Consider the following 12,828-nt stretch of genomic DNA (forward strand, 5'->3'; position numbering starts at 1 on the left):
GGAAATGTGCCACTCCTCCCCCTGATCATTGTTTTATTTTAAAAAAAACGGGCTCGCTCTCCCCCTCCCCTCATGACACCTTGACCTCCCCACCAATCAAGTGTCATGAGGGCCTCCGCAAATGCCCCGGGGGGAGGGGGGGGGGCAATGCTCCGTCCCTTCTGCTCTGCAGCCTGTCAAATTGGGAATGCAGCTTTTTCTGGAGCTACAGGCTGCAATACAAGACAAATAAAAATACAGATATAGTAAGTACTATTCAATGATAGAGCGATCTGTTATAAAAGATGCACCTCCATGTTCCACCAATGTTACGGGATCAACAAAGAGGGAGTAGGGTGCAATATAGAGGTACATAGACTACATATCATGAGCTATAGGCAATGGCGTCCCTCGAGACTACATATCGTGAGCTATAGGCAATGGCGTCCCTCGAGACTACATATCGTGAGCCACAGGCGTCCCTCGAGACTACATATCATGAGCCACAGGCGTCCCTCAAGACCAGGGCTGTGGAGTCGGTAAGCCAAACCTTCGACTCCGACTCCGACTCCCGACTCCTCAAATTCTCTTGCACCGACTCCGACTCCGGCTCCGACTCCTACATATATTGCTTATAGTTAGGTGAAAAATTTATTGTAGTACATGAATATGTGTATGTGAACATCAGACATTTAATAATTTTTATGATACAATAATCAAGATATTTGGATAGAACATAAAATATATTTATTGGAATACAACTTTAGAACACAAAAAACTGTAATAAATTGTAAATATGTAATACACTATGTAATATACAGTAGATTACATATATATCTTGTGTGTGTGTATATACACTGTATATTATATATATTACATATTTACAATTTATTAGTTTTTTTGTGTTCTAAAGTTGTATTCCAATAAATATTTTATGTTCTATCCAAATATCTTGATTATTGTATCATAAAAACAATTAAATGTCTGATGTTCACATTGTACTACAATAAATTTTTCACTTAAATATAAGCATTATACTAAATGTTGTTATTTAGTAAAATATTCAGCACATTCTGCATTGCACTCCTGTCCCCAATTTATTATATATTTTAGGAGTTGGAGTCGGTGCATTTTATACCGACTCCGACTCCGACTCCGACTCCACCAAAATGAGCTCCGACTCCGACTCCGACTCCACGACTCCGACTCCGACTCCACAGCCCTGCTCAAGACTACATATCGTGAGCCACAGGCGTCCCTCGAGACTACATATCGTGAGCCACAGGCGTCCCTCGAGACTACATATCGTGAGCCACAGGCGTCCCTCGAGACTACATATCGTGAGCCACAGGCGTCCCTCGAGACTACATATCGTGAGCCACAGGCGTCCCTCGAGACTACATATCGTGAGCCACAGGCGTCCCTCGAGACTACATATCGTGAGCCACAGGCGTCCCTCGAGACTACATATCGTGAGCCACAGGCGTCCCTCGAGACTACATATCGTGAGCCACAGGCGTCCCTCGAGACTACATATCGTGAGCCACAGGCGTCCCTCGAGACTACATATCGTGAGCCACAGGCGTCCCTCGAGACTACATATCGTGAGCCACAGGCGTCCCTCGAGACTACATATCGTGAGCCACAGGCGTCCCTCGAGACTACATATCGTGAGCCACAGGCGTCCCTCGAGACTACATATCGTGAGCCACAGGCGTCCCTCGAGACTACATATCGTGAGCCACAGGCGTCCCTCGAGACTACATATCGTGAGCCACAGGCGTCCCTCGAGACTACATATCGTGAGCCACAGGCGTCCCTCGAGACTACATATCGTGAGCCACAGGCGTCCCTCGAGACTACATATCGTGAGCCACAGGCGTCCCTCGAGACTACATATCGTGAGCCACAGGCGTCCCTCGAGACTACATATCGTGAGCCACAGGCGTCCCTCGAGACTACATATCGTGAGCCACAGGCGTCCCTCGAGACTACATATCGTGAGCCACAGGCGTCCCTCGAGACTACATATGATCCATAGGCGTCCCTCGAGACTACATATCGTGAGCCATAGGCAATGGCGTCCCTCGAGACTACATATCGTGAGCCACAGGCGTCCCTCGAGACTACATATCGTGAGCCATAGGCGTCCCTCGAGACTACATATGATCCATAGGCGTCCCTCGAGACTACATATCGTAAGCCACAGGCGTCCCTCGAGACTACATATCGTGAGCCACAGGCGTCCCTCGAGACTACATATCGTGAGCCACAGGCGTCCCTCGAGACTACATATCGTGAGCCACAGGCGTCCCTCGAGACTACATATCGTGAGCCACAGGCGTCCCTCGAGACTACATATCGTGAGTCACAGGCGTCCCTCGAGACTACATATCGTGAGCCACAGGGGTCCCTCGAGACTACATATCGTGAGTCACAGGCGTCCCTCGAGACTACATATCGTGAGCCATAGGCAATGGCGTCCCTCGAGACTACATATCGTGAGCCACAGGCGTCCCTCGAGACTACATATCGTGAGCCACAGGCGTCCCTCGAGACTACATATCGTGAGCCACAGGCGTCCCTCGAGACTACATATCGTGAGCCACAGGCATCCTTCGAGACTTCATATGATCCATAGGCGTCCCTCGAGACTACATATCGTGAGCCATAGGCGTCCTTCGAGACTACATATCATCCATAGGCAATGGTGTCCCACAAGAATACATATATTGAGTTATGGGCAATGGCGTCCCACAAGACTACATGTAGCGAGCCATAGGCAATGGCATACTGCAAGACTACATGTAGTGAGCTATAGGTAATGGTGAAACATGAAACTTGTGTGCCCCCAATGCAAAATCTCAAACAGGGAACCCAACCATCGAGGAAATCGGACTGCACTCAGATATCATCCGGGTGCAGTGCGATGGCTTTCACACATTTATCGAATCAATGGAGCCAAATATTATTTTACCGAACCAAACCATGCCCCTGTTCTGTCTGCTGAGTGTGGCCTCTGATCCAAACGAGCAGCTTGGCAACCAAAAGGATTGGTGAAACGCCGAGTTTTGGAGACGCTGTTGCTGTGCCAGGGAAAGGAAAATTTCCCATGGGCGGCACGGTGGCTCAGTGGTTAGCACTGCAGTCTTGTGGTGGCTCAGTGGTTAGCACTGCAGTCTTGTGGTGGCTCAGTGGTTAGCACTGCAGTCTTGTGGTGGCTCAGTGGTTAGCACTGCAGTCTTGCATCGCTGGGGTCCTGGGTTCAAATCCCACCAAGGACAACATCTGCAAGGAGTTTGTATGTTCTACCAATGTTCTTGTGGGTTTCTTCCGGGTTCTCCGGTTTCCACCCACACTCCAAAGACATACAGATAGGGAACTTAGATTGTGAGCCCCAATGGGGACAGTGTTGCTGATGAATGTAAGGCTATGGAATTAGTGGTGCTATAGAAGTGAATAAATATTATCTCTGAAGACCAATCAACCTAAACTAAAAGCCAATATCCTCACTTTTTAAAAATATAGAAGGAAGGAGGAACAGCAAGAAACAATTGTTATTACACTGTCGGAGAGGTTACTTGTAAAGAATTGCTGCCCAAGAAAATTATATTGTGATTATATTGTGATAATAAGTATGCAATGTAAAAACTGAAGATGATGATGACGGAAATAAAACTATATAATAAGTTAGCCGTAACAATCAAAGAAGACTATAGACCCGATTGTAGTGTACAAATCATGCTGTGTACCCCCTGAAGAAGCTATGCGAAACATGTTGGGAGAGCACGGCAGAGGTACAGTAATTTTTGTTGGAAAAACATGGCCACTTTGTAACAAAGACAATGGTAACCTTCTCTACAGGTTGTATCTGGTATAAAGGGGGATTTACATGCAACGATATCGCTAACGAGATGGCGTTGGAGTCACGGAATTCATGACGCACATCCGGCCTCGTTGCGTGTGACACATACGAGCAAGTGTTAACAATCAAAAATAGTCACCTAATCGTTGACACGTCGTTCATTTTCAAAAAATCGTTGCTGTTGCAGGACACAGGTTGTTGGTCGTTCCTGAGGCAGCACACATCGCTACGTGTGACACCCCGGGAACGACGAACCACACCGTACCTGCGTCCTCCGGCAACGAGGTGGGCGTGTCGTTCATGGGGCTGCTCTCCGCCCCTCCGCTTCTATTGGATGCCTGCCGTGTGATGTCGCACACACCGCTCCCTCAGAAAAGGGGCTGTTCGCCGCCCACAGCGATGTCGCTAGGAAGGTAAGTCCGTGTGACAGGGCCTAGCGATATTGTGCGCCACGGGCAGCGATTTGCCCGTGACGCACAAAAGACAGGGGCGGGTGCGCTCGCTAGCGATGTCGCTGCGTGTAAAGCAGCCTTTAAGGTACACGGTGGCATGCATCGTACATCATTGGTGCAACTTGCGTCCGCCAACTATTTTAGAGCTGTGATTTTACTGTAAAAGGAACAATCAAGTTACATGTGTGCGAGTTGCATTGAAGTGTCCCATGCGAAAGACTATCCAATACATTTGGAAACATTTATTTCTCTGTGCAATTAGACACCGTAGGAAATGAGAACATTCGATGTTGCAATGACTTGCTGCTATTTCAGTGTCTCCCCCGACATGTCCCCGTGTAGCCTAAAAGATACAACCCGTAGACAGGTGTGGTGCTGTTCCTAGAAGAAAGCAGCCAAGTCCAGATTCAGTTCTAGTCTGTAGACTTGCAAGGCGAAACACACCTAGACTTAGGAAGTTAGGTAACTGCTAATGGATCCCCTCCAACTGGTCCGGCTAGTTTCATTGATCCTGCGTGCAGTTTACCTTTATTCAGTAAGCAAATATGTAACTGCCAGCAATTCAGATACCACCCTACAGTCATATAGGCACACGAAGGACATGGCCTGCGCTGCAAAAACAACGATCCAAGAGATTGTAGGAATCCTGGAGTCACTTTGGTCCATGCAATGTGCCCATAAAGTATCAATACATATGGAAAAATTTCATAGATCAACGATTGTCACCTAAAACAATACCCAGCCTGGAATGGCTGATAACAGAAAACAACAGAATCCACCACACATCACATACAGAGTAAAGCTGGGGTCACACATAACGACGACGACAACGACGTCGCTGCAACGTCACCATATTCTGTGACGTAGCAGCGACCATAGATGATCGTTAGTAAGCTGTCAAACATGGTATAAAAAGCAGCGACGGAGCAGCGATCATAGCGACGTCGACGGTCGTTGTGTGGTTTCAGACGTAGCGTAGCGTCCCTGCTGCGGTGTCAAACAAAAGGATTATCAGCTTATCAGCATGGCGCAGCGGGATAGCAGCGTTCAAAAAATGACCTGGAGCATTTAGGAGCGAGCAGCGATTTCGCAGCAGGGGTCTGATCGTTGTTATGTGTCACACATAGCGACGTCGCTGTTGAGGTCGCTGCAACGTCACAGAATATGGTGACGTTGCAGCGACGTCGTTGTCGTCGTCGTTATGTGTGACACCAGCTTAAGGCTGCTTTCACACATCCGGTTTTTCCTGTGCGGCACAATCCGTCGCTTTGCAGAAAAAAACACAACCGTTTTTTTTGCCGCAGTTTGCAGTCTTTTGCATAGACTTACATTAGTGCCGTATAGTACCGCATGGCCTTGCGTTCCGCCCGGTTTTTGCCGCATGTGGCAGATTTAGCCGATGCGGCGGCCGGATGGAACGTTGCCTGGCACGTTTTTTTGTCCGGCAAAAAAAACTGCATCGCGCCGCATCCGGCCGCCGCCTGCGTTTTTTTCCACTGCGCATGCTCAGTAGCCTGCCGCAAGCGGCAAAAACTGGACGGCCCGCATGTCAAAAACTTATGCAAAAGGATGCGGTTTTGTCGCCACATCCGTTGCATAGGTTTTAGAGCCGGATTGGCCGGCTCTGCTAAAACCGGAGGTGTGAAAGCAGCGACACCGCTAGCGAGCGTACCCGCCCCCGTTGTTTGTGCATCACGGGCAAATCGCTGCCCGTGGCGTACAACATTGCTAGGCCCCGTCACACGGACTTATCTTCCCTGCGACGTCGCTGTGGCCGGCGAACCACCTCCTTTCTAAGGGGGCGGTTCGTGCGGCGTCACACGGCAGGCGGCCAATAGAAGCGGAGATGAGCCGAAGGAAAGATACGCCCACTTCGGAGGACGCAGGTACGGTGATGTTTCTCGTTCCTGCATTGTCACACGTAGCGATGTGTGCTGCCGCAGGAACGACGAACAACCTGCGTCCAAAAGCAGCAACGATCGGGATTACAACGACCGGACAACGATCAACGATCTGGTGAGTATTTTTGGTCATTAGCGACGTCGTCGTGTGTGACACGTACGAACGAGGCCGGATGTGCGTCACGAATTCCGTGACCCCCAACGACATCTCGTTAGCGATGTCGCTGCGTGTAAAGCCCGCTTAAGGCTAAGTTCCCATGTCCAGTAATCATGTTAGAACGAATACAGTATTAATCCAGCGGCAAAAAAGTTCTGCAAAACAACTTTGTCTATTTTGAAAAAAAAAAATTGATTTTGCAGTATCTGTTTTATTAACGCGAGAATCTGTGGAAATCGGGTCCGATAACTGACTCGTTTTTGTTCCCTTTGTTTATTCTGCGTTTTCTGCTTATAGCAATCAGTTAACGGATCCGTTTTCCATAGACTCCCATGTTAAAAAAGAACAAAACAAAACCACGTATCATGCGAAAAAATTTTTTTTCAAAATGGACAAAAAAAAAAAAAAAAAGTTGTGTTTTCAGAAATTTTTTTTGCCAACAGATCCGTTCCAACAGATGATTACTGGACACATCAACGCAGCCTAAGCTACACACCTACAGTGGATGGGTCATAGTGCGAGCATATTGCACACCGCTGTCCCATAAGTAATTACACCCGCACCATACAGTTCATCAAGAGACAAGCAACTTACCCAGAATATAGTGCTGTATGCAATGAGGGTGAACTTCAGGCACAGGTATGGGAATCTGGAGCAGTAACGAACCTCTTCATTAGCCATGAGCACAGGTCAGGGGGCTCCGTACACTCCAGGAAAGTGAGACCCCAGACTCCTAATGGCACAGGTGTATGTAACTGTGCCCAGGGGGGCCTCTGCAGCTCAGGTAGGCAAGGAACTTTCCTTGCAGTCCACGTGGAGGAGAACCTTTTAGTCCCTCATTTACAGGAGAAGAGAGGAGTTCAGGTACAGTAGAGGAGAGGAGCTCCTGGCAGCTCAGGTACAGTAGAGGAGAGGAGCTCCTGGCAGCTCAGGTAGAGGAGAAGAGAGGAGCTCCTGGCAGCTCAGGTAGAGGAGAAGAGAGGAGCTCCTGGCAGCTCAGGTAGAGGAGAAGAGAGGAGCTCCTGGCAGCTCAGGTAGAGGAGAAGAGAGGAGCTCCTGGCAGCTCAGGTAGAGGAGAAGAGAGGAGCTCCTGGCAGCTCAGGTAGAGGAGAAGAGAGGAGCTCCTGGCAGCTCAGGTAGTGTAGAAGAGAGGAGCTCCTGGCAGCTCAGGTAGTGTAGAAGAGAGGAGCTCCTGGCAGCTCAGGTAGTGTAGAAGAGAGGAACTCCTGGCAGCTCAGGTAGAGGAGAAGAGTGGAACTCCTGGCAGAGGAGAGGAGCTCCTCGCTGCTCAGGTAGAGGAAAAGAGAGAAGCTCCTGGCAGCTGAGGTAGTGTAGAGGATAGGAGTTCCTGGCAGCTCAGGTAGGGGAAAAGAGAGGAACTCCTGGAAGGTCAGGTAGTATAGAGGAGAGGAGCTCCTTGCAGCTCAGGTGAAGTACAGGGGCCCAAATAGAGCAGGGGAGCTTTCTATAACTCCAGGTAGGGTGGTGGAAGCTCCTTGCAGAGTAGAAGGGTCTTCTTGCAGCAGAGGTAGAGCAGGTTAATTCCTTCCAGACCAGGTAGAGTGGTGCAAACTCCTTGAAGAAGCAGGAAACCCGCAGCAGAACCCCCCGTCCAGCACCTCCCTGTCACAGCAGCCACAGGTGACTCAGTGCAGAATGAATGTGAGCAGGTAGCAGGGATCTCCCGGGTGTGAGCGGCACAGGAGGAGCCAGGCTGCACTGGGTGTGATCAGGAGGCTGGCTGTGGGGTGTAGTGGGAGCTGTGGGGTGTACTGTGAGCTGTGTGGGGTGTAGTGGGAGCTGTGTAGTGTAGTGTGGGGTGTACTGTGAGCTGTGGGGTGTACTGTGAGCTGTGTGGGGTGTACTGTGAGCTGTGTGGGGTGTAGTGGGAGTTGTGTAGTGGGAGCTGTGTGGGGTGTAGTGTAGTGGGAGCTGTGGGGTGTAGTGTGGGGTGTACTGTGAGCTGTGTGGGGTGTAGTGGGAGCTGTGTGGGGTGTATTGTGAGCTGTGGGGTGTACTATGAGCTGTGTGGGGTGTACTGTGAGCTGTGGGGTGTAGTGAGAGCTGTGTGGGGTGTAGTGTAGTGGGAGCTGTGTGGGGTGTAGTGGGAGCTGTGGATGTGAGTGCAGTGTTGTTGTTGTTGATGACTTCTGAGTCACCCGTGGAAGCAGGGCGCGGGATTATCCGGCGCTGAGATGTGCGCAGCCATCAGCTGAGTGCAATGTGCAGGAGTTGGCCAAAATAAATCCCTGTCGGCTTATTGCACTGGGTGGGTTCCCCCTGGCAAGCGATGGGGCTTCCCTTGCTGGAGGCTGGCTCTGCCAGGGGATTGGTTGGCTATGGCAGCTTTAGCTGAGCCTCCTCCCAAGGTGTGTCCATGTATGAGCGCACAGCATCAGCTGACTCCTGCTGATCCCCAGTGATCACAGTGCACAGAGCCAGCCCTGACTGTCACTGCACCCAGCCCTCACCAGAGGACAGCCATAGTGGAGGATGCAGCCCTCACCACAGAGCTCAGCCATAGTGGAGGATGCAGCCCTCACTACAGAGCTCAGTCATAGTGGAGGATGCTGCCCTCACCAGAGCTCAGCCATAGTGGAGGATGCTGCCCTCACCAGAGCTCAGCCATAGTGGAGGATGCTGCCCTCACCACAGAGCTCAGCCATAGTGGAGGATGCAGCCCTCACCACAGAGCTCAGCCATAGTGGAGGATGCAGCCCTCACCACAGAGCTCAGCCATAGTGGAGGATGCAGCCCTCACCACAGAGCTCAGCCATAGTGGAGGATGCTGCCCTCACCAGAGCTCAGCCATAGTGGAGGATGCAGCCCTCACTACAGAGCTCAGTCATAGTGGAGGATGCTGCCCTCACCAGAGGACAGCCATAGTGGAGGATGCAGCCCTCACCACAGAGCTCAGCCATAGTGGAGGATGCAGCCCTCACTACAGAGCTCAGTCATAGTGGAGGATGCTGCCCTCACCAGAGGACAGCCATAGTGGAGGATGCAGCCCTCACCACAGAGCTCAGCCATAGTGGAGGATGCAGCCCTCACTACAGAGCTCAGTCATAGTGGAGGATGCAGCCCTCACTACAGAGCTCAGCCATAGTGGAGGATGCTGCCCTCACCAGAGGACAGCCATAGTGGAGGATGCAGCCCTCACCACAGAGCTCAGCCATAGTGGAGGATGCAGCCCTCACTACAGAGCTCAGCCATAGTGGAGGATGCTGCCCTCACCACAGAGCTCAGCCATAGTGGAGGATGCTGCCCTCACCACAGAGCTCAGCAATAGTGGAGGATGCAGCCCTCACCAGAGCTCAGCCATAGTGGAGGATGCTGCCCTCACCACAGAGCTCAGCCATAGTGGAGGATGCTGCCCTCACCACAGAGCTCAGCCATAGTGGAGGATGCTGCCCTCACCACAGAGCTCAGCCATAGTGGAGGATGCTGCCCTCACCACAGTGTTCAGCCATAGTGGAGGATGCAGCCCTCACCACAGAGCTCAGCCATAGTGGAGGATGCAGCCCTCACCAGAGCACAGCCATAGTGGAGGATGCTGCCCTCACCACAGAGCTCAGCCATAGTGGAGGATGCTGCCCTCACCAGAGCTCAGCCATAGTGGAGGATGCAGCCCTCACCACAGAGCTCAGCCATAGTGGAGGATGCAGCCCTCACCACAGAGCTCAGCCATAGTGGGGGATGTTGCCCTCACCACAGAGCTCAGCCATAGTGGGGGATGTTGCCCTCACCACAGAGCTCAGCCATAGTGGAGGATGCAGCCCTCACCACAGAGCTCAGCCATAGTGGAGGATGCAGCCCTCACCACAGAGCTCAGCCATAGTGGAGGATGCAGCCCTCACCACAGAGCTCAGCCATAGCCTGGTACATGCTGTCAGGTTTATAAACTGAAATGGGCAAAAGTTTTTCCAGGCGATGTGAATGGTTCTTGGCCTTCTCAGGACTTGATCCTGCCCAGTTTTCTTGTTTTCTTCTAGCTAAGTCATTCTTTACTTTCTATGAATCAGCAGTTATTGAGCTATATGTAATTACTCGTGATGAGCAAACACTACCATGCTCGGGTGCTCAGTACTCGTAACTAGTGATGAGCGGGCACTACCATGCTCGGGTGCTCAGTACTCGTAACTAGTGATGAGCGGGCACTAACATGCTCAGGTGCTCAGTACTGGTAACTAGTGATGAGCGGGCACTACCATGCTCGGGTGCTCAGTACTCGTAACTAGTGATGAGCGGGCACTACCATGCTCAGGTGCTCAGTACTGGTAACTAGTGATGAGCAAACACTACCATGCTCAGGTGCTCAGTACTCGTAACTAGTGATGAGCAAACACTACCATGCTCAGGTGCTCAGTACTGGTAACTAGTGATGAGGGGACACTACCATGCTCGGGGGCTCTGTACTCGTAACTAGTGATGAGCGGACACTACCATGCTCGGGGGCTCTGTACTCGTAACTAGTGATGAGCGGGCACTACCATGCTCGGGGGCTCTGTACTCGTAACTAGTGATGAGCGGGCACTACCATGCTCGGGGGCTCTGTACTCGTAATTAGTGATGAGCGGGCACTACCATGCTCGGGTGCTCAGTACTCGTAACTAGTGATGAGCGGGCACTACAATGCTCGGGTGTTCAGTACTCGTAACTAGTGATGAGCGGACACTACCATGCTCGGGTGCTCAGTACTCGTAACTAGTGATGAGCGGACACTACCATGCTCGGGTGCTCAGTACTCGTAACTAGTGATGAGCGGGCACTACCATGCTCGGGTGCTCAGTACTCGTAACTAGTGATGAGCGGGCACTACCATGCTCGGGGGCTCTGTACTCGTAATTAGTGATGAGCGGGCACTACCATGCTCGGGTGCTCAGTACTCGTAACTAGTGATGAGCGGGCACTACCATGCTCGGATGTTCAGTACTCGTAACTAGTGATGAGCGGGCACTACCATGCTCGGGTGCTCAGTACTCGTAACTAGTGATGAGCAGGCACTACCATGCTCGGGTGCTCTGTACTCGTAACTAGTGATGAGCGAACACTACCATGCTCGGGTGCTCAGTACTCGTAACTAGTGATGAGCGGGCACTACCATGCTCGGGTGCTCAGTACTCGTAACTAGTGATGAGCGGGCACTACCATGCTCGGGTGCTCAGTACTCGTAACTAGTGATGAGTGGACACTACCATGCTCGGGTGCTCAGTACTCATAACTAGTGATGAGTGGGCACTACCATGCTCGAGTGCTCAGTACTGGTAACTAGTGATGAGGGGACACTACCATGCTCGGGGGCTCTGTACTCGTAACTAGTGATGAGCGGGCACTACCATGCTCGGGGGCTCTGTACTCGTAATTAGTGATGAGCGGGCACTACCATGCTCGGGTGCTCAGTACTCGTAACTAGTGATGAGCGGGCACTACCATGCTCGGGTGTTCAGTACTCGTAACTAGTGATGAGCGGGCACTACCATGCTCGGGTGCTCAGTACTCGTAACTAGTGATGAGCAGGCACTACCATGCTCGGGTGCTCAGTACTCGTAACTAGTGATGAGCGGGCACTACCATGCTCGGGTGCTCTGTACTCGTAACTAGTGATGAGCAGGCACTACCATGCTCGGGTGCTCTGTACTCGTAACTAGTGATGAGCGAACACTACCATGCTCGGGTGCTCAGTACTCGTAACTAGTGATGAGCGGGCACTACCATGCTCGGGTGCTCAGTACTCGTAACTAGTGATGAGCGGGCACTACCATGCTCGGGTGCTCAGTACTCATAACTAGTGATGAGTGGGCACTACCATGCTCGGGTGCTCAGTACTCATAACTAGTGATGAGTGGGCACTACCATGCTCGGGGGCTCTGTACTCGTAACTACTGGTGAGTGGGCACTACCATGCTCGGGTGCTCAGTACTCATAACTAGTGATGAGTGGGCACTACCATGCTCGGGGGCTCTGTACTCGTAACTAGTGATGAGCGGGCACTACCATGCTCGGGTGCTCTGTACTCGTAACTAGTGATGAGCGGGCACTACCATGCTCGGGTGCTCAGTACTCGTAACTAGTTATGAGCGAGCACTACCATGCTCGGGGGCTCTGTACTCGTAACTAGTGATGAGCGGGCACTACCATGCTCGGGGGCTCTGTACTCGTAACTAGTGATGAGTGAGCACTACCATGCTCAGGTGCTCAGTACTCGTAACTAGTGATGAGCGGGTGTGATTCCCTGGCATAACCAGGTAGTCACACAGCAGGCCCCCGTATAACACTGTGGCGCCCCTGACCTGGTCAGGCACCACTGAGTACTGCACCCATACTGGGTCAGTACAAACAGGTAATCCCAAAGGCTGACTAGGGTGTGGACACACAGTCACATAGTGGCTAGTTCTCACACACACCATAGAGGGGACCCCTGGGCACACCCAGGAGGGGGCATGTCCTCCATATGTCAGCTAGTGGTGGGGTGGA

At 51.5% G+C, this 12,828-nt stretch overlaps 1 protein-coding gene across 1 annotated transcript in view; it reads right to left on the reverse strand.

Annotated features, from left to right (window-relative positions):
- The window catches only part of TSPAN15 (tetraspanin 15), a 50,066-nt gene extending 41,425 nt beyond the window's left edge, over positions 1–8,641 (reverse strand). The window contains exon 1 of the mRNA XM_075323521.1: positions 6,949–8,641. Within this exon, the coding sequence (XP_075179636.1) occupies positions 6,949–7,035 (87 nt within the window). The 5' untranslated portion in view covers positions 7,036–8,641. The remainder of the gene's footprint in view (positions 1–6,948) is intronic.
- Between the last annotated feature and the right edge of the window lie 4,187 nt (positions 8,642–12,828).

This window comes from Anomaloglossus baeobatrachus, chromosome 9 (assembly GCF_048569485.1).
Source record: "Anomaloglossus baeobatrachus isolate aAnoBae1 chromosome 9, aAnoBae1.hap1, whole genome shotgun sequence".
Lineage (NCBI taxonomy): Eukaryota > Metazoa > Chordata > Amphibia > Anura > Aromobatidae > Anomaloglossus > Anomaloglossus baeobatrachus.